The sequence below is a fragment of the Phocoena phocoena genome, chromosome 19, assembly GCF_963924675.1.
Source record: "Phocoena phocoena chromosome 19, mPhoPho1.1, whole genome shotgun sequence".
NCBI classification, from domain to species: Eukaryota; Metazoa; Chordata; class Mammalia; order Artiodactyla; family Phocoenidae; genus Phocoena; species Phocoena phocoena.
The window spans coordinates 17,516,765-17,541,883 of NC_089237.1; the positions used below are offsets into that span (position 1 = coordinate 17,516,765).

At 49.6% G+C, this 25,119-nt stretch overlaps 2 protein-coding genes across 3 annotated transcripts in view; one reads left to right on the forward strand and one right to left on the reverse strand.

Moving 5' to 3' along the window:
• EFTUD2 (elongation factor Tu GTP binding domain containing 2) overlaps window positions 1-19,239 on the forward strand; it is a 32,906-nt gene extending 13,667 nt beyond the window's left edge. For both annotated transcript variants that reach the window (XM_065897472.1, XM_065897473.1), the window contains 19 exons: window positions 1,195-1,361; window positions 3,769-3,893; window positions 7,346-7,409; window positions 7,798-7,888; window positions 9,334-9,469; window positions 10,494-10,621; window positions 11,524-11,717; window positions 12,686-12,797; window positions 13,208-13,348; window positions 14,001-14,102; window positions 15,286-15,368; window positions 15,870-15,956; window positions 16,171-16,297; window positions 16,503-16,590; window positions 17,203-17,321; window positions 17,460-17,554; window positions 18,017-18,170; window positions 18,342-18,449; window positions 18,781-19,239. In XM_065897472.1, coding sequence (XP_065753544.1) covers window positions 1,195-1,361; window positions 3,769-3,893; window positions 7,346-7,409; window positions 7,798-7,888; window positions 9,334-9,469; window positions 10,494-10,621; window positions 11,524-11,717; window positions 12,686-12,797; window positions 13,208-13,348; window positions 14,001-14,102; window positions 15,286-15,368; window positions 15,870-15,956; window positions 16,171-16,297; window positions 16,503-16,590; window positions 17,203-17,321; window positions 17,460-17,554; window positions 18,017-18,170; window positions 18,342-18,449; window positions 18,781-18,876 — 2,217 coding nt within the window. In that variant the 3' untranslated portion in view covers window positions 18,877-19,239. The remainder of the gene's footprint in view (window positions 1-1,194; window positions 1,362-3,768; window positions 3,894-7,345; window positions 7,410-7,797; window positions 7,889-9,333; window positions 9,470-10,493; window positions 10,622-11,523; window positions 11,718-12,685; window positions 12,798-13,207; window positions 13,349-14,000; window positions 14,103-15,285; window positions 15,369-15,869; window positions 15,957-16,170; window positions 16,298-16,502; window positions 16,591-17,202; window positions 17,322-17,459; window positions 17,555-18,016; window positions 18,171-18,341; window positions 18,450-18,780) is intronic.
• A 376-nt stretch (window positions 19,240-19,615) lies between these two features.
• Window positions 19,616-22,305, reverse strand: HIGD1B (HIG1 hypoxia inducible domain family member 1B). The gene is made up of 4 exons (XM_065897967.1): window positions 22,207-22,305; window positions 21,224-21,374; window positions 20,472-20,606; window positions 19,616-19,824 (listed from the first exon to the last, which is right to left on the reverse strand). Exons 2-4 carry the CDS (start codon window positions 21,321-21,323, stop codon window positions 19,616-19,618), a joined length of 444 nt encoding a protein of 147 aa, XP_065754039.1. The 5' UTR covers window positions 21,324-21,374; window positions 22,207-22,305.
• Between the last annotated feature and the right edge of the window lie 2,814 nt (window positions 22,306-25,119).

A 25,119-nucleotide genomic window follows, 5' to 3' on the forward strand; every position in this document is an offset into this window, starting at 1 on the left:
GGCATTTTTGAAGTGTATAGGCCGTTTATTTTGTAGACTGTCTCAATCAGGGTTTGTCTAATGTTTCCTCATGATTAGGTTCAGGTTATTTGGGGCAGGAATACTGTATCAGCACAGCTGTGTTCTTATTAGTGCATCACATCAGAAGGCCCACGATGTAACCTTATCCCATTATTGGTGATGTTAACTTTGATCACTTGGTTAAGGTGGGTGTGCCAGGCTTCTCCAATGTAAAGTTACTGTTTTCCGCCTTTGTAATAACTGATCTATGGGGCGATACCTTGAGTCTATGTATACATGTTATTCCTTATCAAACTTTACCAGTTTTATCATCCATTGGTCATTCCTAGCTTATTGATGTAATAGTTGCAAATGGTGATTTTCTAACTCTTACTATTTCTTCTATATTTATTGGTTGGAATTCTGTTGTAAGGAAGAGATTTCCCTCCTCCATTTGCTTATTTATTATCCGTATGGATACACGGATTTTTATTTTACTCAGTGGGTTATAATCCACTAGTATCTTTATATCTTTTGATACTCTAGTATCCCAGATTTGGCTAGTGAGAACTCCTTCAGGCTGGCTCCTTTATCCTTTTGACATGCCCTGTCTTTTTTCAGGCACAAAAAGATGTCCTAGACTCATCTTGTACTTTCCCTGCCCCAATCCTGGAATCAGCCATTTCTCCATAGAGCTTCGGCTCCTTATAGTGAGGACAGATACTTAGAAACAAAGATCAGAGTATGTTCATTGCTACTGGGACACATTGCTTCTAGGACTTTCCACTGAACACAGATAATATACACCCATACGTATCTGTAACTGTTTCTACACATACATATTAAAAACTATTAACACAGTAGAAGAGAAGAAAAAAATCAATTTATCCTAATACCCACAATTCTATTTCAGCACCACAGCTTCTTCCCAAGCCTTCCTTGGTTCCTTCTCTGACACTGAGAAACCTGGCTCCCAACATCATCAGTGTATTTATTCATTTCTCAATCCTGCAAGGTCACCTCTTAAAATTCCTGAATCTGCCATTGGGCAAGATACCCTCTGCTTCCCCCCAACAATCTATTTCCTCTTTTCCACATTCTTCATGTTTTTAAGTAGCACCTTTTTTGGCTCTGCTCTGGACTGTTCTGCCCTCTTTGCTCTCATCACCACCTCCTGAGCCTTGTATCTCTCAGGTGATGCTGAACACAGAGCGGCTGATCAAGCACGCCGTGCAGGAGAGGCTGGCAGTCACCGTGTGCATCAACAAGATTGACCGGCTGATCCTAGAGCTGAAGCTGCCCCCCACTGATGCCTATTACAAGCTGCGTCACATTGTAGATGAGGTCAACGGATTAATAAGGTAGAGGAACCCTGGGAGTGGACCTCCTGTCCTCGGCACTCTGGTTTATATAAATCTTAACCTTGAACACCTCTGGGGGCAACTCTGATTCCTTGGCATGCATTGACAAGCTTGTTGGACACAGCTAGAGGCGCATTCTTTGGCTCTGCAGGGATTGACTCCGCCGCCTTGGCCTCGTTAACTCTGCTCCTTAACCAGATATGCAGCTCGCCACACATCCTCAGTTTAGTACTGCAGTCAGTACCCTGAGCTCCAGAATCAGTCTCGTCTTCACAGAACCAACCATGTAAAGTTGGGCAGAGTCCTTAAGCTCATAGAGCCTCAGTTTCTGCTTCTGTAAGAAGGGAATAGTAATATTTGCCCAGTGAGATGTTACAAGAAATTAAAGACAGCCAATGTAACACACTTAGCACAGTGCTCTGCAGACAGCTGATTGGTGAGTAATGTTAGCTGCTATTATCTTACTGGTACAGACTCAGTAAGAGAAGGAACTGTTGGCCTTTATTTCTTGTTGAAGCTGCTTTTCAACAAGATGGATTTGGGGTTTATGAGTGATGGTTGGGCGACCTTAGAATACAGTACCAAGGTGGCTTTGAAGAATAGCTTAAATATAGTTTTTTTTGGCCACACCGCACAGCTTGTGGGATCGTAGTTCCCCCACCAGGGATCCAGTCCGGGCCCCTAGCAGTGGAAGTGTGGAGTCCTAACCACTGAACCGCCAGGGAACTCCCTAAATATATTCATAAAGACAGTTTTATCTATAGGCTGAAGGATGTACTGGATGACTTTTTGAGGCCCGTTGAAGGACCTGGGAGGAGGCTGTCCTCCTGAGAGAATTCCTCTCCAGCTGAGGATCAGGGACAGTACTCTCGTTGCCGGGGACAGGTTCACCTTCAGACACCCCACCCCCGCCACCCCCCAGTTTGTAATGCTGGTTCTCAACAGGGGTATCTTCTCCCTGTCACTGGAAGGGCTGAGAATGACTGGAGCCCGTATAATGACCGGAGTCCAAAAGATGAAATGATAAACTTCTCTAAAGGGGGGACGGCTTGGACAGGGCTAAATCCTGATCTACCAGAATAGGAAGTCAAGAAGTCACATCTCAACCACCAAACAAGAAATAGCAACACGGGGTTTCCCTGGTGGCTCAGTGGTTAAGAATCCACCTGCCAATGCAGGGGACACGGGTTCAAGCCCTGGTCCGCGAAGATCCCACATGCCGTGGAGCAACTAAGCCCGTGTGCCACAACTACTGAGCCTGCAAGCCACAACTACTAAGCCCACGTGCCACAATTACTGAAGCCCGCCACCTAGATAGAGCCTGCGTTCCGCAACGAAGAGCAGCCCCCACTCGCCGCAACTAGAGAAAGCCTGCGCACAGCAATGAAGACCCAATGCAGCCAAAAAAAAAAAAAAAAAAAGAAAGAAAAGAAATAAAAAGAAATAGTAACATGAACATATTATTTAGAAATATCGAGGTGAATGCTCTAGAAGCACCTTTAAAAGAGTTGAAAGCAATTGCCTCTGGGGACCGTAACTTGGGAGTATGGTAGGGGAGTACTCTTTATAAGCCAGTAATTTTATTTCTAAATTAAGAAATTCCAGGGACTTCCCTGGTGGTCCAGTGGCTGAGACTGCGCTTCCAACACAGGGGGCCCGGGTTCGATCCCTGGTCAGGGAACTAGATCCCACATGCCACAACTAAGAGTTCTCATGCTGCAGCTAAAAAGATTCTGCACGCTGCAACTAAGACCTGATGCAGCCAAATAAATATTTTTTAAAAACAAAAGAAATTCCGTAAAGCAGGGTGTCAGAAAGGCTAGGGTTGTGGATTTGATCCCTGTGTACAGCTGGTTTTGTTATAAATGCTAGTGAACCTGGGGTGCTGTGGCTTCTGCATGGCTTTTAAGACCGAACGTTTTAAAGTGAATTTGTAAAGCAAAGCCAAACAAGGCAATAAAGAGTAGGGCAGTGAGAGCAGGGGGCAAAGTTGCTTTTTCATTCATTCATTCATTTACTTACACTGGTGTTTCTGTTTGTGAAATTAAGATTTCTCTAAAATGTTGGATTTCTCTAATCTTATCACATTAGATTAGTTTCCTGTGTTCCAAGGTCTTTGTCTCTGTCCTCCAAGTTTCCCCTCGCCCAGCGCAGTTAACTTCTTAAAGATCACGCAGAATGTTTCCAGCTCTGGGAAATCACTTTGTTACTGGGGGTTAGGGTACAGCTCCATCATGTCACTTTCTTGGACCAGGCTGTTGGCAAAGCTGAGTGTATTACGCAAGCCCCTTCTGAGGGTGAGGGCTGGAAAGAAGCTGTGATATTGAGTCCCTGTGCCCTTCACCCTTGGCATCGCGCCGGCATTGCTGCCCAGCTGGCTCTGCACTCACGGCTGTCTCTGTTTCAGCATGTATTCCACTGATGAGAACCTAATCCTTTCCCCACTCCTGGGCAACGTCTGCTTCTCCAGCTCCCAGTACAGCATCTGCTTCACACTGGGCTCCTTTGCCAAGATCTACGCTGACACCTTTGGTAAGCTCTGACTGGCAGTCTGTCTCTCCAGCTTCCCCAGAGTCATGTGTGCCTTTCCTGCTGAATGGCTTAGAAATGGGCTTCATGCCAGAGTTCCCTGTCGGAGGGAGGCATTTTATCAAGTGTTGTCTTCACATCTGGGGCTCTTTTTGGCACCTAGGCTCCTTCCTCAGGCTAACTGCTTTCCAAACAATAAATATAAGGATAAAGGTGCCTGGGAAGAAATGGGTGAAGAGGGAGCTCAAGTTAGGAATAAGAATCTCTCCTAGAGTGAAACAGATTTTGTCAAGAAGGAATTATCCATGGCCCCAAAGCCATTCAGGCCTCTTTCTCAGAGATGGAATTTCTCTCACTGGTTGTGCTTCTAGCTGTCTTTCCAACTGTATCCAGGCAGAAGTTTTGTAGGCCCACTTGAGAACTCCAGTTGGATTTGCAGCCCACTGGGACGTCCAGTGGAATGATTTTATAGGCCCCTGGAGCCACAACACCAGAACCCTGGGACCAGCTCCCCAACTCTCAAGAGGTTCCCGTGCGCTCCACCTCTGTGCCTCCCCAGTTCCCTCAGATCTAGTAGGAACCATGTCCTGGGTGTCAGTCTGCAGCCTGTGTGTCTGTACTTCCTCACAGAGGTCTTTGTCACTCGCATTTTTGGAGCTGAGGAGACAGGCTCAGTGAGAGGCCTCACAGCTAGTCAGCACTGGTGCTGGAGCACCAGTGTTCTCTCCAGTCACTGGTCCTGCCTACTCTAAAACGTGGAAACGTTTGCTCTGGTGAACATAATGGACCAATTGAAACTTGGTCTTTTTTAAAATACGTACATATTTACTGCATCCTTATTTAGAAAAGTGGAAAATACAGTAAAATGTGAAGGAAACAAAATTCACCCATAACCTCATTACCATAACCACTGTAAACATTCTGAGATAGTTCCTTCTTTCTCAGTTCAGTGTTTTACATAAAAGAGATCATATTTTATATATATACATATAGTATAATAGCATAAGGTAAATATTCACTTAGCATTAGATCACAATAATTTGCCTATTAAAATTTATTGATAAAAATGATTTTGTGGGGCTTCCCTGGTGGCGCAGTGGTTGAGAGTCCGCCTGCCGATGCAGGGGACACGGGTTCGTGCCCCGGCCCGGGAAGATCCCGCATGCCGCGGAGCGGCTGGGCCCGTGAGCCATGGCCGCTGAGCCTGCACGTCCAGAGCCTGTGCTCCGCAACGGGAGAGGCCACAACAGTGAGAGGCCCGCATACCGCAAAAAAAAAAATGATTTTATGTAACTGCCTATTGGTCCGCTGTATAGATGTACTATAACTTACTCGCTTTCTCATCATTAGACATATATTTTGGTTGTTTCCAAATGGCTCTTTTTTAAAAAATGTATAGATGGACAGACAGTAAATGAAATTCACCTGAACAAAGTTCCAGGTTATGTTTCTGAATGTTCTTTGTATCAACATATGAAGCAAAATCCAAGATTGTTTCTATAATTATAATGTATTGACGGTTCAGTTTCTGACTGAAAATGGCTCTGAGCCTCAGGAGAGATTATTACTCACCCTTGGAACCCACTGTTAGTTTCCGAAGAAGCCAGCTGTGAGCCCCAGCATCATTATGAAAAGCCACGTATGGACTTCTAGAAAGTCAGCACTGGAAGGAATCAGAGATCACTGAGTCATTCCCCATCGTTTTACATGTGGGAAAACTGTGCCCAGGGACACAGAACTTACTGATGGGGTTGGGACTAGAATCCACTTCGGTGCTTTTTTTATCACATCATCCTGCCAACATTGATACCATGTCTTCTTACTAGGAACACAAGGCATGATGAATAATCTCTGACTCCTGGGAACTTCATCCAGTGGGTAGACAGAATCCCACAGTGATGAATGACAGTGTAAGGTGGTGTAGGCTTAGTGCCTGGTGGCTGCCGTAGGCAGGTAGAGCTCCAAAGGCCCAGGGGAGGCTGCGTGAAGGAGATGGGGCTTTGACGGTGGAGAGTGGGGAGCCAGGATGTCCAGACTCGCTGGGCTGGGAGGGGACGCATGGAGGCAGGTGGTGTTGGCCCACGGGCGGCTGTTCAGGAATAGTGGACTGTTCCATCAAGGAGAAGAGTTCAAGTAAAACTACTGGGAGGCTGGGTTGGGACCACGTTGGGGAGGGTTGGAATGCGAGGTAAGGAATTTAGACTTTATCCTGTAGGCAGTTAGGAACTAGTAAAGATCGGGGTGGGGTGATATGTGCAAAGCTGATGGAAGATAGGCCAGAGAGGAAAGGATGAGGGAAGGGACACTTATTTAGACATTTTCGCCAATATGCAGATACAGGATTGTGATTATTGGCTGGATGTTATCTTTGAGGTTGAAAGGGGGCAGGGGGATTGGAGAGGTGTTCACTCATTCCTTGAGTAAGCATGTATTAAACGTCTGTTACGCACTAGGCCTGGTTCTTGTGAGTGCTCGGGCAGCTCACTCCAGTGATTATAATACAGTGTACGTTAAGTGCAGTAATAGAGGTGTGGAAAAGAAACAGCGGTTCACAGAGGAGAGAGGGTTAAAGTAACTAATAACGTGGGAAACAAGGGGAAACGTGGTAATTAACCAAGTGGGCAACAGAGATTTTGAGCTTCGTTGTAGTGCCGATGATGGCCTCGCTGAAAGGGAGCGAAAAGTCTGAGAGAACCTGGCTTTAGGGAAAAGGTGATGAATTTCCTCTATGGCTTCTCGAGAAGGAGGTTGCAGTCTGACATCTGGGTTAGAAACATCCATGACACAGCTGGTGGTATCAGGGATCTAACTGAATGTTGGAGGAGCTCTGGACTCAGAAGATCTTGAATTTTAAAAGCCACGATTGCTTGCTTCAGTCTGACGAGGATCAGCAGTTGCAGTCAAGCTAAAAATATCAGTTGGTAAAAGATGACACCACGGTTCGCTTTGGTGTTTTCTCTCCAGGGGGCTGGGTGTGTGCCTTCTAGAGGCTGAGGGCTAGTCGGAGCCCCAGCGTGGTGCTGCAGCTGGGAGGTTGCCCACACTGGCAGCGGAGTAGAGCTTCTTTGGGTCAGGGAGGAATGAAGGAACTACTAAGATCCACCGCAGGAAGGGGCGGTAACAGGTGCACACAGAGGATAGCATGTAGGCAGTTGAGCCTGTTGCATCAAAGGAAAGGCTATAAACTGTATCCTTGTCCATAGCTCAGGCTCAGGCTTGCTGGAGATGGAGCTGCATGAGTGCTCATTTTGGCTCCAGCATCGCCTTGTTGACTTTGGACCAGTCGTGTCCCTTGTGCCTCAGTATCCTTGTCTGCCTGCCTGGGTAGAAGCAAATGTCTGGACCTTGGAGGGGAAGGTGCAGGAATTCCTCAGCTAGAAACCACTTGTGGCACATGAAACAATTTTAAACAGTACTTTGCTAGGTAGACTATAATTGTATGGCTTCTCTTATAGGTGACATTAACTACCAGGAATTTGCTAAAAGACTCTGGGGTGACATCTACTTCAACCCCAAGACGTAAGTAGAGTGCAGGAAGTGACTCTCTAGAGGCGGGATCCATTTTCCCAGTAAGTGCAGACAGACAGAGAAAGAGTTCCTAAGATTAAAACCTACTTTTTTAGTAGACGTGAACTACCATCTTTTCTCCTCTAAGTGAGCTGATTTCATGAGCTCTAACACGGTGAGAGGCCATTTCCCTTGAAGTCTCCACAGCTCAGCCCAGGCATTTATGAGCGTCATAACCTATGCCCTCTCAGGAGTCTCTGTTTGGAGATTGTATGATCTCACACATTTCTTCCCCTCAAGGCTTGGCCTTGCCCAGATTCAGAAGTTAGGAAATACACCCTTGGGGTTGGTGACACTGCTTTCTCCCTCCTGGGTCTCCCATAACTCTTGATCTCTTCAGGCGAAAGTTCACCAAAAAGGCCCCAACCAGCAGCTCCCAGAGGAGCTTCGTGGAGTTTATCTTGGAGCCCCTCTATAAGATCCTCGCTCAGGTGAGTGTGTCAGGCCCCTGGCTCAGGTCTGCCCTTCTAAGCGCAAGGTGGAAGAGCTGGTGAGCTTGGTCTTCGCCCTGCCCCTGAACCTGATCAGTTTTGTATTAACTCAGTATGAGGAAGGTTGGTCACCAATCTTCTGGATCTAGAACACTACAGTCCTCTAAGTGCTGTTGAGATCAGAGTACAGGGGGAAGATAGAAAAGAAAAGGCACAGCCTGGAGAAATGGACAAAGATTTTGACTATTCGAAAGAATGTGACACTTGAGAAATTATAGTTTCAGTTATGGGGATTTAACTTAGATATAATTGTTTCACATGAACGTCCTCTAGTTTTTACTTTTATACACATATAAAAATATATTTTAAAAAAATATATATATATATGTTATTTATACCAGCAGGAAAAGGGGAGAAAACTGGAAATACTTGTTCATTGGTGAGAATCTGATTAAATGAATTACGGTACACCCCATAAAATGAAGTATTTTGTAGCCATGAAATGAATGGCTGTATGCTATTCTGGGCACGTATGTATGTGATGTTTGTCAGATTGAAAAGGGTGCATCAGACAGTGGTAATGATGTAGTTAAACATGTGGGATGCTCCAAGCAACTATACGCCAATGAAAATTAATAAATAAACAAACAAACAAACATGTGGGATGCTCCAAAGAAAAGAATATAACATTGCATTTGTATGAATTTGTGCTACCTAAAAGGGTAATAATGTTATACAGGAATTTTCATACATACCTTTCTCCCAAGACAGTTATACTTTATGAATGTTATGTGTTTATGCAAGTGTTTAATAAGCACTGTGCACAGTGAACACACACACATACACAAAATGTGTGCGGCCATTCCACTGACAAAATAGTAAAACATAGCAACAAGACAAAGTACCACGATTAAAATTTATTAGTGCTGGAAAACACTTGATATCTTGTGTGAGACCAGAATGAATTAAAGAAGAAATTTATAGAGTCCGTCTCCGTAGAGTCCTTGAGTCTGCTGAGGATGGTTTAGCTTGGCCCCATCCTGACAGCCGATGGACTGCTAGGTGACCTTTTTTGGTTCCTTCCAGTGCAGTGATCCTCTAAATCTGAGAAATCTCTAAATAGGGAAGGAAGTGTAAGGGATTTCCAGAGTGAGGTGAGATACTGCTTTTTGGACACCAGGGGGCAGCACTGACAGTCCGTTTGAGAGGGCCAGGTTTATTGGCTGGTGTGGGCGTTTAACTGAGCTTTCTACACCCACTGTTGGTTTGAAGTGTAAGTACCAAAGATTTCCCTGAAACCAAATTGATATCCTTGCCAAGAGCTCTCCCTGTAGAAGAGAACCCAGTGCAGTGACCCTTCCTCCTGCCCTTTGGCCCCCCTTGTCCTCTGTACCACCACACTGGGGCTATCATTCGAGCTAACATGGTGTCTGTTTCTGTCACAGGTCGTGGGTGATGTGGACACCAGCCTCCCGAGGACCCTGGATGAGCTTGGCATCCACCTGACCAAGGAGGAGCTGAAGCTGAACATCCGCCCCCTGCTCAGGCTGGTCTGCAAAAAATTCTTTGGCGAGTTCACAGGTAAGGAGCTCGTCGTCATCACCATTTCCTCCACATGTATCATGGGGACCTTTTCCTTACCCCACAGTGGTGTTCGGAGATCTGAGCCTCTTTTAAGTAAACTGCAGGTCAGGATGCAGGGCACCTGGCTTTCTTCCTCGCTGCTTTGCTTAGAGGATGGTACCAAGAATTCTATCTTGGGAAAACAAAAGCAATCAGATTTCCCTACCAGGAGGAACACGCAAGTAAAGGGGATGGGGAAGCAGATTCTGAGGTTCTGGTATTTTTGCCAGAGAGCAGTCAGGAAGGTGGACTCGTGGGTGTGATAAAATAGTGGGAAAAGCCCCAGGCTGGGACTTGGGAGATGGGTTATAGACTCCAATCTCTCTTTCCCCCAAGCTTCTCTTTCTCATATTTTAGTCACGCAGAAGGCAAGTGCTGTAGTAAAACAAGCCCCAGACTGGTTGGGAAAAGACCTGAGTCTTAATCCTACTCTGGCCCTGTCCCATGGGGTGATCCCGGGCCAGCCACTTAATCCTTTTGTCACTCTAATTTCTCATCTGTAAAATAAGGGAGGTGGGAAAGGTGATGGCTAAGGGCCCTCTCAGCAACCTCTTGATTCCGAGTCTGGTAGGAATTAGGTATCTGAGTCCCTAAAGCGCATAATTTTAATGGTTCATTCTGGGCTGGTCATCATTCTGACATAGGAGACCCCAACTAAAAGCAGACGTGCTAGGCACCCCAAGGTGCCAATGCAGGTTCTCTCTTGTATGGCTTATTGGCTGAAGTTTTTGTCACCTGAGTTCCAAGGAACCACTTAGACCTGCTTCTTGCTCTTCCCTGGCATCAGTGTGATTCCAAATCTCTTAGCAGCATATGCCCAGGAAACAGGGTATCACTTCTGCCTAGAATCATAGGACCATAGCTTTTAGAGCTGAAAAGCAGTCCCCTCACTGTTCGTTTTCTGACCATCATGAGTGGATCAGTCCCCACTCCCTTCCCCCATGAGAGTGTACAGCAATGGCTTTCTCTTCTCCCTCCACAGGCTTTGTGGACATGTGTGTGCGGCATATCCCCTCTCCAAAGGTGGGCGCCAAGCCCAAGATCGAGCACACCTACACCGGAGGTGTGGATGCCGACCTCGGGGAGGCCATGAGCGACTGTGACCCTGATGTAAGGGAACGTGGCCCCCCAGTTCTCTGATTTCCGTCCCCTACTGTATGGGAAATACTGTTTTCCAGTCACAGGAGTAATGCCTTCTTTTCCATCCTTACATGGCCCTCCCAATGGGCGTAGTCAGAATGACCTGAATTCAAAGCCCGATGTTACCACTAATGCTGGTGTGATCTTGAGAACATTGTTTAGGCTTTCTGAGTCTAAGGGTCTTGGTCTATAAAGAGATGATAATAATTTGTATGTGGTAGTTATGAGAAGTAAGTAAGATTAAGCAAGTGTCACGGTTGTGTTTAGCATGGTGCCTGACAGGTAGTAAAGATTCAACGAATGATAACTGATCTTGTCAGTCCTGGCTTTTAATTTTTGATTGATTGATTGCCGCACAGCAGACGGGATCTTAGTTCCCTGACCAGGGATCGTACCCGTGCCCCGTGAAGTGGAAGTGCGGAGTCTTAACCACTGGACTGCCAGGAAAGTCCCAGTCCTGGCTTTTAAAAAAACCTTTCCTAGTCATTCCTTAGGCAATCTAGTTTCTTGGCATAAACGTTACAGCCAGTCGAGAATTGTGAGTTACTTCTTTGGAGGAAATTTGGGGCAAGTTAGTCTTATAATCTTGCAAGTTAAAAGTGCCATTCTGCCATCCTAAACCTGCTTCTCTTTCCCAGTGCCCTCATCCCCCCCCAAGAAAAAGGAAGATTTTTTTTGCTATGCCTGTGACATCTATTAACTAAGCAGGGGTGGGCCTTGGTTGGAATTTTCCCAGGAGATTGCCACATCTTCTTCTTGGTCTGGGCTGCCTTCTCGTGGAGCTCACGTCATTGCTAACAAGGAAGGTGGAGACAGTGGTGCTTACCCAGAGAGTCTATGTGGTTGAGGCTACACCCTGTCCCCACCTCCAGGGTCCCCTGATGTGCCATACTACCAAGATGTACAGCACAGATGATGGAGTTCAGTTTCATGCCTTTGGCCGGGTGCTAAGTGGCACCATCCATGCTGGGCAGCCTGTGAAGGTACTGGGAGAGAACTACACCCTGGAGGATGAGGAAGACTCCCAGATATGCACCGTGGGCCGCCTTTGGATCTCCGTGGCCAGGTACTGCCAACCAGGGCCCCTAGGGGCATGCCTGGGCCTCTGCACTGGAACTGCCCCAGCGAGCTGAAAGGGGTGGTCCTCCTTGGAAACACAATAGCTGCCTGGCCCTATCTTACCCCCCTATGATGGGGGTAAGATGGACACTCCTTCAGCAGATCTGTTGACTTCTGGTTCTTACTATCCAAGGTTGCTAGGGTCACAAGGCAGCTACTGTTGAGATAATGCCAAGAGCCCTGGCTTTGCCTTTTGGATGGTTTGTATAAACTCTTGTAGCAGGATTTCCATGTTTACTCATCTTAATCTTGTCTTCCTCTTCTGTGTTCTTTAAATCATAACCTTTATGTTTCTTCCAAAGAAATTATTTCCCAAACTCCACTGACTATTTTTTGACTAAGATAAAGACTTTGCTGGATCCCTTGTAGCATCCCAGTCTGCAGAATTAAACTTCGCTTGCGTGTCTGGGCTGCTCGTCAGTTCATCAGTTTGGCGTCTTAGCTAGAAAGCCGAACCGAGGCTGTCCTGTTCCTAGGGTGGCTGCTGCACCTTGCCAACAGCCCCTTTTCCCTCCAAGTTCACCCCATTCTCTAGAAGGCAGAAGAAAATTAAAGAGCTAGGAGAGTTGCAGTATCTTCCGTGGTGCTTTTGGCATCTCCTTACATTCTACCCCTTGGGCAGTGGTTTGCTTACTTCCAACATCTAACTGGAATTAGATTTGCCTGTTCTGTCCTCGTGTTATACCTTGCATTTTTCTTTCATGGCATGCATCAGTTTGTAACCACATATATGTGTGGCTATATGATTGATTGTTTATCGCATCCCTCCCCTGCTAGAATGTATCTGTTTTGCTCACCCTGCTCCTGGCTCAGTGCCTGGCACAGAGCAGGTGCTCCGTAAACTTTTATGGAATGAATAACTACTCTGGAATACTCTGCCCAAGTTCCATTGCTGCTTATTGGATGCTGCTCCAGGTACCACATCGAAGTGAACCGTGTTCCTGCTGGCAACTGGGTTCTGATTGAAGGTGTCGATCAACCAATTGTGAAGACCGCGACCATAACTGAACCCCGAGGCAATGAGGAGGTAGAGTTTTGGAAGAGGCAACTAGATTGGCTTAAGCTAGAGGGTGACGAGGAGCCGCAGCACATGTGAGCAACAAGCAGCAGAACACGCAGGGGATGAACCCGGAGTCCCTGCTGCTTCCTGCTGCCAGGCCTCAGCATGGGCTCAGCCTTCCAGATCTGACCCTGGTGGATTCTCCTTGTACTGAATGCTAGGAATTAGAAGGGATCCTTTTATTCTTTCCCTCCTCTTTTTGTTCTGCCAACATATGTGGGAATAAATGGCCCTTCAGGTTGCCTCCAAGCAGCGCCCTGGCTCCAGGTCGGGGGGATAGTCCGCTCCCCAGCAGGTCCTCAGCTTCTCCCTGACCTCTGCACTGTCTGTGCCTGCTCAGGGCAGGTGTCCTCACTGCTCTGCATTTTGGGTCTCAGGCTCAGATTTTCCGGCCCTTGAAGTTCAACACCACATCTGTTATCAAGATTGCTGTGGAGCCAGTCAACCCCTCTGAGCTGCCCAAGATGCTGGACGGCCTCCGCAAGGTCAACAAGAGCTATCCGTCCCTCACCACCAAGGTAGGCCCGAGGCAGCAGTCTCTGCCGAGCCCTGTGTGCCCAGGCTGAGGGGTCTGTGCTTGTGCCGCACTCTGCTTCCTGTCCATCGGGGGGCTCTGATCTGCTGCTTCCGGCAGCCTACATCAGGAACTGGTCCCTGTCTGTTAATTGTCATTTGAAGGCAGTACCAGACCCCTGTTTGTGTGTATGGGCCTGTATGCACGTGTGTGTGCATCTTACACAAGCGTCTTTAGGTAGGAAAGGTGATTCCTGGAAAGTACACTTTGAATTGATTTTCCAGAAAACACACAGGGAAAAGTGAGTCACTCTGAGCCTGCCAGCATAGCTTTCTGAGGAGTTGGCCAGGGCTACAGGGTCAGCTTATATCCACAGACAGAGCAGGGTTTTCCCTAAATGCCTGAGATGTTAATTCAGTCCGTGACCTCACACCCAGTAGCACTGTGCTCAGTGGTCCGGGTGTCTTGAGGACTGACTCATAGGTCACTGCTCCCCACTGATCCTTCCTGAAGAGGCTGGAACCAACACTGACCAGTGGCTTTCCTGATAGTGGGCTTGGGCACCTCCTCCTGGGTTCTAGCCTTGATGCTGTCTCTGTCCGCTGTTGCTGCCACAAGAGAGTCCAGGCTGTGACCGCCAGGGTCCTGTGTTTCAGGTGGAGGAATCCGGTGAGCACGTGATCCTGGGTACCGGGGAGCTCTACCTGGACTGTGTGATGCACGATTTGCGGAAGATGTACTCGGAGATAGACATCAAGGTAAAGCAGCCGCTCCTTTCTTTGGCGCCTGCTTGGCCAGGAGCTTGGCTCACAGCTCCAGGCTGATTTTACAAGCAGCCAAACCCTTGAGTCCCCAGGAAGGCCCAAGGGGAGAAGGGTGGTCCAGGGGAGGAGATCTGCGTGGGAAAAGCATGACCTGTTGCTCCCTGTGTGGGAAGGATTGGAAATCCGGTTTGCCTCCTTCTGTGGGGATTATTCTCAGTGTCAAACGTTCAGAGTCAAGCCTCCCAAGCCAAAGTTATTCTTGATCTTTTGTTAAGAAAATGGTTGCACAGCTAAGCCATCTGTGGTGATTAGGGCTCAGAGTGGATGGTTTCGAGGAGAGCGTGGGGACTGGCTCTTCTGGACTTGTGGTGAGGTCTTAATGTAGCCCCTCAGTTAAACTGCCCGTCGCACAGCCTTGGTCTCAGTGGACAGACATATTTTCTCCAGGGCCATGGGTGGTGGTCGTGGGAGTGAGTGCCCTCAAGTGCCCCTCTTAGCCCAGGGCTGGTGCTGTAGAAGACGCTGCGTTTTTCCGGGAGTAGGCCGTGTGGGGGCTTCTGGGAGGAGCTGTGCTGCCCCGAGGTCGTGGGCTGAGGATGGAACAGGCGCTCGCCAGTCAGTCTGTCGAGGCAGAGCTCTGACAGACCCACGGTGTTCAGTGAATGCTGGTGGGACGGCTATATGGTTGTTGGAAGATACCTTGGGAGACTATAATTTAGGCCCTAAACTGATCTCCACTTACTCTTGGCTCAGGAATGTAAATCGTGCACTACACTAAGTTTTCCAGGCTTCTTAGTTTAGGTGCAGACGTTTAGCCTCAGGCTGCTACGGTACTTGTCACTAACACTGATCAAGACAGGGGTTCTCTGGCTTCCCTGGTGGCGCAGTGGTTGAGAGTCCGCCTGCCGATGCAGGGGACACGGGTTCGTGCCCCGGTCCGGAAGGATCCCACATGCCGCGGAGCGGCTGGGCCCGTGAGCCATGGCCGCTGAGCCTGCGCGTCCGGAGCCTGTGCTCCGCAACGGGAGAGGCTGCAACAGTGAGAGGCCCGCGTACCGCAAAAAAAAAAAGACGGGTTCTTGCGGAGGTAGCGTCAGGGGAACCTTGGAATCCCCTCTGGCAGAAGGTTGTCCTCCCAACAGTTAGACCTTGCCTAACAGTTTATTTTGTTTCTCAGGTGGCTGACCCCGTTGTCACGTTTTGTGAGACGGTCGTGGAAACATCCTCCCTCAAGTGCTTTGCTGAAACTCCCAATAAGAAGTAAGCTGGGGGTCATACTGACCCTGGGACTCACACAGATAGAGGCCCCTAAGTCTTGGGATGAGGGTGCTTAGGGTACTTGAGTTTTACCCCAGCCCTCTCATTGTGCCTTTGGACATGAGGCTGTGGAATTCTTTGCCTTAGTTACTCCCAGTGGTTTCGTAATTGCCACTTTTTCTCTCTGTATAACATGACCATCTTAAAATTTTCCCTAGCAGCAACTCTACTGTTTCACCGTTTAATAACTAACACTGTTTAAAGCTTTTTTAAAAAATGCCCCGAATTTTACTTTTTTAAAGAGTGATAGATTCAAATGTCAGAAGATGAGCCCTTTTTGCTCTACTCCGCTCCTGTGGCTTTCACTGATGTCACTGCCTTAGCTCTTTCCTTTGTCACCCCTTCTTAGGAACAGCCCTTCTGACCCTGCTCAGAACCCACTTCCTTTCTGACTAAAGGGTCAACCTGCTGACCCTCCTCATTACCCATTTCCTTTCTGACCAGGAACAAGATCACCATGATTGCTGAGCCTCTTGAGAAGGGTCTCGCTGAGGACATAGAGAACGAGGTGGTCCAGATCTCGTGGAACAGGTGAGAGTGTGGCTCTGACTCCAGGGCCGAACAGCTCACCTGATGAGTCTCTAGCACGACACATCCCTCCCTCTAGGAACTGATTTTGTCTCCACTGTCCTGGCACAGTGTAGGCAGGCTGAGGCGACTGTCATCCAGAAAAGCAGGCTCTGTGGCCTCAGGAACGGGCAAGCACAGAGCTGTCTGACATGACCGTTTTCTCCTCCTCCCCCAGGAAGAAGCTGGGAGAGTTCTTCCAGACCAAGTACGATTGGGATCTGCTGGCTGCCCGTTCCATCTGGGCTTTCGGCCCTGATGCCACCGGCCCCAACATCCTGGTGGATGATACCCTGCCCTCTGAGGTACAGAAGAACTAATGGAAGCCCTGTGGCCTTCTCTTAGCTCTTGAGTGGAAGAAACTACAAAGTGTTCTTATTTTTCCCGAAAGTATTTTGTATCTTCCGGTGAAGAAGAGTATTCTTTTACTGGTGTACCTACCTCCTTCTCCCTCTAAACTCTTCGGCTGTTGCCAGGGTCACTGCTAAGGGGCCCTCATGTTTTGTGCAGGTGGACAAGGCTCTTCTCGGCTCGGTGAAGGACAGCATCGTTCAGGGTTTCCAGTGGGGAACCAGGGAGGGGCCCCTCTGTGATGAGTGTAAGTCCACCAGCGCCTCTGCCTTTGCCACCCCAGGCCTCTAGGGTCCTTGCATCTGGGTGAATGAGGTGGGATGGGCTCATCTTTGGGACCCAGCAGAAGAAGCAGCTTGGGGCCCACAGGGCCTTCCCATGTCCTGGGCCAGCTTCCTCCCTTCTCCTTCCCTATTCTGGTGCTACTGCTTGGTACATCTTAGAAATGGAAGTCACGTCTAGATTGACATTTGCTCCTCATTTCTGGAATGTGTTTCAGGAAGGGTATCGGGGGGATGGGATTGGAGTGGTTTATAGACCAGGACTGGACTTAGTAGGGACAAATGTGCAATTCCTAGAACTTATTCTACATCCCAAAATAATTAAATATCTGGAAAAGAAACACATAAACTTCTAGGGACACGTTATGCTATCTGAACGTGGCCTGAAACCAACTCTGAGAACATATGCTTCCCTTCACACCTCCGCATATGCTATTAGAACGCGCGTCTGCAGGCTGATTCTGTACCATATCTACAAGATAGCTGCAGTGCTGCAGGAGGCTCCCTGCTGCTCTGCCCGTGCGCCCTTGACTAGCACCAGAACCACTCAGCGGTCAGCTCCCCCTTCTCCTTTCCAGTGATTCGAAATGTCAAGTTTAAGATCCTGGATGCAGTCGTTGCCCAGGAGCCCCTGCACCGGGGCGGGGGCCAAATCATCCCCACGGCCAGAAGAGTCGTCTACTCTGCCTTCCTCATGGTGAGCGAGTAGGGCTGTCCTGCCGCAGGGCATTAAGTGGGGCCTCGAGGCTACTGTCCCCCAGCCTTCTCTTTACCTGGGTTCTTGGTCCTCAGCCTTCCCCAAGCTGAGGAACCCTTCCTTCTGGCTCTCTTGCAGGCCACCCCTCGTCTGATGGAGCCCTACTACTTCGTAGAGGTCCAGGCCCCCGCAGATTGTGTTTCTGCTGTTTATACTGTCCTGGCCAGGCGCAGGTGAGCCGCCCAGGCACGTAAGGGAGGGGGCAGCGAGCAAGCCGCCCAGCAAGAGGGAACCTCGCTGTGGAGGAGGAGGGACTGGACCCCACACTCTCCACTTCTGAAACCAAGGTTTTTAGAAGGAAGTAGGGAAGGAATGAGGCAATCCCCAGCCTTACCACAGATTATAATTTGAGATTTCTCCTTGGGCTCCCCCCTCAGAGAGCTCCTGCGGCAAGTATTCCTTGGGTGTGTCCGTGGTGGGCATGTCTACAGGTCCTTGTCTCGTCAGTGTTGCGCTGTTGCCCAGAGGTTGCTGCCCCTTTGACTTCCACAGGGAACTATGCCAAGAGCCGTTTCTGCCCTCCGTAGCGCACTTGTGGCTATTCTTTCTTTGATGGTCAACATTTGGGGGTACACTACTTCTCTGCTTTTGGCCTCTTCAGGACTAGGGACTCAGCCTTTGTTCTTCTGTCTCAGGGGGCACGTGACTCAGGATGCACCCATCCCAGGCTCCCCTCTCTACACCATCAAAGCTTTCATCCCCGCCATCGACTCTTTTGGCTTTGAGACCGATCTGCGGACTCACACGCAGGGGCAGGCCTTTTCCTTGTCTGTCTTCCACCACTGGCAGGTAAGGAAACAACGCAGGCTGGTCCCCACCTCTGCAGGGCCATCCCCTCTGACCTGTTCCTCTCCAGGCCCCAAGGGGGATCGCCAGCATCCTAGATAAGGGCCCTGCTTCTAGGCCGGACGCTCTGGGAGGCCGGCCTGGACCGTCTGATGAAACCACTTTGCCTTTCAGATTGTACCCGGTGATCCTCTGGACAAGAGCATTGTCATCCGTCCCTTGGAGCCGCAGCCGGCGCCCCACCTGGCCCGAGAATTCATGATCAAAACCCGTCGTAGGAAGGTACGTGTCCCTCAGACCCACGGCCTTCCCTCCACCCGCAAGGGTCTTGCCAGGAGTTGGATCTCTCTTCATTTCTTGCTTTTGGAGCCTTCTCCCAAAGACTGAAAGCATTTCACAGCACAGCGTGGAGAGTCACGATCTGTATAGGCTTCAGGCAGTCAGACCCGGGGCCGCGTGCCTGGGAAGGGAGCGCCTTCCCCTGCCCTGGGACGGTACCCTAAAGGCCGGGCTCCCGAAGCAGCTCAGCCGACACTTGGCCCCCACCCGCTCCCCGCACTCAAGCACAGCTCGGTCACGCAGGGCTCATCCTTGCATTTGCCCCACTCTGCAGGGCCTGAGTGAAGACGTCAGCATCAGCAAGTTCTTCGATGATCCTATGTTGCTGGAGCTCGCCAAGCAGGATGTTGTGCTCAATTACCCCATGTGAGCGCCCGGACACGCGGGGCTGCATCCTGGACTTCGGAGCTAGGACCTGGTGGGGCTCGGACTCCGTGCTGTCAGAGCGTGTCTGGGACTGCTGTGGCCGCCCTTAACAAGCCCAGAGCCTCCAAGCCTCCAATCCAGACGGAGGAGCATTTGGCTTCCTGGTTCCTCCTGTGGCCTCTGCCTGGCTCCATTCCCAGAGAACAGAGAGGAGCTTGGGCCCAGGGAACGAGAAGGGGATGGAAGTGTTGAAGCCCAAGGGGGCCCTGTCCTCAGGATTTACGTGGATTTTTATTTTATTTTATTTTTTTTGTATAACAGTTTGACCTTAGACATGGTTTATAAATGAACAGAACATTCTGACCTCTGCCTTGCTCCGTTCTTTTCATCCCCACCGCTCCGCCCCCTTCCCTCCAGCACAGGCTCATCCTGGCACTTGGGTTCTGGATCTGTGTTGTCTCCCATGAGGCCGCACTGACTCTGCTCCCAGCTGCAGCCTTCTTCCTGCCTGGTCCCCAGGGAGGCGGCCTGTGGGGGGAGGAACGCCTGCCTCTTCACTCAGTGTTCCCATGAGCACTGGGGCCTCTTTACTGTCCCCAGCTCCCATTCCTGGTGGGTGGCACCTGAGGGGGCTTGGGAGTTGTTGGGTCTCTGGGATCAGAGGGCTGCACCTCCTCCTCTGCCCCTGAGGATTCTCCTTGCCCTGGAGCTGGTGCCAGAACTCCGATTTCCAGCCCTTGGCCCTAAGTCCTCCTACCAGCCACTACCAGTCCCTTACTCTGCTCTCGCCTACGTGAAGAAGAGATTTGATTTGCCTCAAACTCCTTTATTAGGTGCATACCAGGGGTTGATCGAAGAGGTCTGACTGCCCCAGGCCTGTAGGAGTCCCACTTCTCCCCAGCATCCTGTGTGGTTCTCTTGACGTAGTCTCTGTACATCGTGTACACGGCACCTGTGTGAGGGAGAAGGGAAAAGGCCCCATGACATCGCGCCCTGCGCCCATCCTCTGGCTCTCTCAGGTGTTCCAGAGTCCTGGGGGTCCGACACTAGCTCTCCCCCTGAGAGTCCAGCTTTGCTTCTTACCTTTCCGCCCTAGGTCACAACAGCTGCTGCAAACACCTGGCTGCACAGCCTGGGGAAACATCCCATTTAACACTTGACAAAGTACTTTCACGTATATTATCTGTCTGAGAAACCCACGGCAGTACGTGAGGGAGGCAAGCTGGGGTGGTTATCATCATATCGCACGTGGGGAAACTGTGAGAGAAAGATTTGTCAACGCTGTCGCACAGCTAGTAAGTAGCTGTCTGCCTTTTGATCCAGAGAGGAAAAGAAATTCAGCATAGGTCCTGCTGCATGGATTTTCTCGTTTCTAGGACAAACTCACGAAACAGACTGTGCATCTTCCCCTGGAACACAGGAAATTAAACAGGGAACCCTGAAACTGTCTCGGTATGAGGGCCTCACCAAGGACTTGCTGTGGAGCCTGGTATAGGGAACAGGGGCTGAACTCATGGTCCCTTAACTGTCAGGACTCACAGCCAGATTTTGCCTAACCAGTTTTGCCCTCATTCTCCCATGACCCCACCAGCTACTCACCCAGCGTGATCACACCCACAGCACAGGCCTGTGCTGCCACTCGGGTGTGAATCAGGTGTGTGGCCATCCTGGTGGAACCACGAGGCTTCAGCCGGTAAATCCTGTATGCTGCCACCACCACGCAGCCTCCTAAGCCTACGCGGGCAGAGAACGCGACCCCTCGGACCTCAGTCACCAAGTACATCGCTCTCCTGGTGAAGAGACACCTCACTAGGCAGGCTGGGCACCTGGATCATCAGCTGCCTTCCTGCTGCTGCTTTGGGGCTGGCAGTGGGGTGAGGAGAGGCTATCATTAGAACATTGAGTTGTTTCTTCTCAAAGATATTTACAAAGTGCTTCCCTCCAATGACTCCCCTCCTCCCTGTACAAATAGCCCATCATCATGACTCTCCCAGCCCCCTTAGCTCTTCTCCAACTGCTGCCGGCCCCCACAGCTGTTCTAACCTCCCAGGGCCAGGGGGAAGGGAGCCCTGGGGACCCCAAACTGCTCTGCCCATCCTGACGCTGGTGTTGGTATCCCATGCGCTTTGTTGGCTGCCGCCTCCAGCCATCCAGACTCCTTCGTTTCACCGTCAGGATGTGTCCCTTAGTCCCTCGGCACCTTTGCTGTTGGTTCACTTCTCTTCTAGCTGTTGATTATTTGATGGGTAGGACCACTTGAGTTCTGTGCTTCATTCTTTGAAAAGACTAGGAGACATGCTCTCTGAGAGAAGGCCCCCTCCTCGCCTCCCATTCCTTCGCCTCCGACTCACCTATAGGCACCAGCAGAGACCCCCTGGTCTTCCTCAGGAACTTCGCAGACATGCCGTCCTCACCCTCAGGTGATGCCCACCAGCCTTTGTTAGCAGACATGATCCTGCCCCCAGATGTTAGCAGCTGGGGCTCCTAGGCTTCAGACCAGTCCTAGAAGGAGGCAGGAAGAACCCCAATTCCCAGTCAACGGTGGGAGGGAAGAAGTGGACTGCTGAGACCTCTCTTACCATGCCCAACACAGACACTACTTAAAAAGATGTCCTGGGTGTCCTGTCTCAGACGGCTGGAGCCATTTCTCGGTCTCTTCCTCCCAACATCTGCCTCTTGTCCAGATCATTCCAGCTTCACTGTTTTCTCTGCCTCCCCCTCTACCATCTGTGTCCCTACGGGTGTGATCCTTGAGCCAAGAAAAGCAGCTGGAAAAATCCACAGATGAGGGTGGGAGGAACAGGCCTTTAACCTTGGGTCCCCCACTGGCCTTGAGTCTGTGATGGTTGTCCCTGATGGAGCTGCAGAAGAAGATCTGGCCCCAGGCAGCCAGAGCCATCCCAGTGTTACAGCACCAGTTACCGAATCACCAGAGCCAGAGATCGAAACAATTAGGCATGGATCTGTGTATAATTTTGTGTGTAGATTTTGGATGTTAAGGCTAATGGAACAAATTCTGGTCCCTGAGCTGTTCCCCTGTCTCTAAGTCTATCTCTTGACAGGTTCTTTGCAGGTACCAACCCCCTGCCTTATCCCTGCGCTGGAACCCCTATGGCTCTAATTGCTAACCCTGTAAATGTCTGCTCTGATCAAAAACTAGATGGAGTCCCAGAGTCCTGGTCCTTAGACCAGGGGTTCTGCCTGCCGGTTGCCTTCTAAGTCTAACCACGAGACAAAGTCCCTGCTTGAGGCGACTTCTATTCCTAGTTGCCTCTCCTCTCCTGGAGGAGCAAAGACTGCTGGCCTCACAGGTCCTCAGCACACCAGTGCTTACCCTACGAGACGGCTAGAAAGTGGAGTGCAAGCAGCCCAGCCAGGGCTCAGCGTCTGCTGTTTTGAATCGGCCAAGAGCTGATGATGGAGCTGTAACTATGGGGGCAGGGAAGCAGTGTCTGGCTTTATGGAGACTTTGAAGTCAGGAATGGAGAGGGGAGGAGATAGGACAGGGCATCAATCTTAACCCCCACATCTGCTGAGTTCCAGGCTGGAGCTCCAAGCACTGGAAAGTAATGAAAGATCAGATGGAGGGGAGCCCTTACCTCAATTCAGTCTTTTCATTCCTCTGGACGTAAGTGGCTGGATCAGAGACAGACTTGATTTGGAGAACTGAGATGGGAATATAGAGGCAAGGATGGGTAGAGATCCTGGGTTCTCCCGCAAGTTGTACTGCCTTAATTGTGCCTTAATTGTGAGAGATGGGCTGTCTGGTCTTGGTCTTGATCCCTCCAAGGATGTTTTCTGGGCCAAAGAGATTTGTCCAGGAGTTTGAAACTGGGACTTCCCTCACATCTCCAGACCCCTTCATACTGCCTGTGGGGTGACGCTCACTCAGGATACAGAGATGACAACGACCGGCATTAGCACCTATTCTATTTCAAGTATTTATATTTCAGACCTTTCCACTATTCTACACAGTAAGTAGCAGCTTGTTCATAGACCAGGAACTGAGCTTCTGAGAGGCGAAATGAATTATCCACAAGTACACAGCTAGTAAATGGCAGTGTCACGATCTGAACCTAGGTCTGGCTGGCTCCAAAGTAGCTTCTTGCTAAGAAATGGAGAAAGATCGGATGCACTGTGGAGAGTCCCACTCCATCCCATGCCTTTGTTCCTCTCCTAGCCCGTGAGTCTGTCCTAAAGGGGCTTTTCAGCACTGGAAATGTGTCCAGCAGCTGATGTCTCTCTTTTCTCTCCCGAGCCCTCACTGCTTCAGGGAGAGACCCAGGGTCACAGCATCTCCCCAGGGCCTCCGCATATCCCCAGCGTCCATGGGAACTCTCCTCCCAGTCATTCACACATACTCCTGTGCTGCCTCTCCTGGTCCCAGCAGTGGCCTGAATTCTCCAGAGATCAATGCTCTAGGCCACAAGTGGGAGGATGGAAATGTCTGGATGAGACAGTGCAAGAATCAGGACCAACTCCAAGCCCTTTAGAGAATGGAGGCCAAGCTATGGAGAGCGAAGTTCAACTTCTCCCCGTTGAGATGAGGTCGATGCTCCCACAGCATCTCAGCCCAGAACCGAGAAAATAATAGTTGCTATGATCTTCTGAGCACCTGTGAGCCTAGAAATGTGCTAATTGCTTTAAGTAGGTTCTTTTATTTAATCCTCACGACTATTATTCTATTAGGTATGTGGTAGGTACTATTATTTTTATTCCTATTTCAAAGATGAAAAACTGAGGCTTGAGTTAAACATCTTGCTTCAAGGTCACAGAAAGTGACAGAGAAAAAAGGACCAGATTGCTAACCATTCCTAAAGTCAAATCTCACTACTCTGGACTAACAGGAGAATGACTGTAAAGTGGGGGGAAAGTCTTGAAATAGAAGAAACAAAATTGCTTTTTATTTCAAGAACCTCTGAGAACACACAGTAATTAAAACTTCAAGGACCAGATTTCTGTAGAGTCCTGCTTTAGTAAACAGATAAGATAAACTTATGATAACACTTTTGTTTAATATGCCACGTCTTTAATAATTACTTTGATTTAAGCCTTTCTACATTAGTAATTTGCTTAATAAACCTCTTCCAGATCAGGTCACACTAATAGAAATTCTATTAGAGGGGTCTAATTGAATGATGCAGACAGACTTAATGGATCCGGAGTGCAGGCCAGAGTCAGACGGGGGGTCAGCTGCTTGACCAACCACTCTCTGAATACCTGGACTTATGCCACTCAACCTCTTTTGAGTGTGTGTCATCACCTGTAAAATGGAGGTAGCATCTACCTATAGGGTCGTCGTGAGCGTGAAATAAGATGATTGCTAGAATTCCCCTGCACACTGCCTGCTTCTCTTCTTCCAGAAGGAGCAAGTGGCAGGGATGGGTAACAGGCTGGGGGAGAAGTGGAAAGTCCCTGACGCCAGATGGGAAGGTTCCCGTGTTCTGGGTGGTCCTGAATTCAGCACACTCTCGTCCCTCTCCAACCCCACCTCCTCCTTGTTGGAGGGGCTTCCCTGCCTGACTGGAAGCTTCGGGCTTGTTCTCCTTATTGTGTGGGGGGAAGGGAATGGGGAGGGGAGGGGGACTTGGACTTGAGGCTGTACACAATCTAAGACACAGCTGTGCTATATATAGCCTGAGGGAGCTGAGTGACAAGAGGGGGAGGTGAGGGACGTGCAGCTTTCGCCTTGAGCTAAGGAGTGCTGTGAGGGAGGGGATGATGATGAATGAACTGGACAAGGAACGGAGGATGCTCCGAGTCGGGGTTGGAATGGGAAGGACCCAGGCTGAAGGGCTGGGGTAATCACAGGGGAGAAAACATTGGGCCATATAGTAGTATCTGGGGCACTTGAGGGGCAAAGAGGGGGTAGCAGGAACAGGCAGAGGCAGTGGAAGTTTCCAGATGATGTGGCTAGGCTGAGGCAGCCTCTAGAGGGTGCCTGGGGTGGGGAGGGTGGGACACCCCCTCTCCTTCTAAAAACAGGCACTGGGTTCCAAGGACCTCGCAGTATTTGTCCAAGGACAGCCTCAAGAGCCACAGGCTTGGGCCAGGACAGTGCCTTTGGTACCCACTAATCATTCTGGAGGGACTGCTCACCTATTTTTAAAGATTCTAAGAGGGTGTGGATAATAATAGCAATTGGAAGGCTGAATCAGACTGTAGCGATGCTGACACAGAATCATGTCTCATGAAGGAATAATTTTGAGCAGAAGACACCAGTATAGACCCCTGTACTAACAAATGG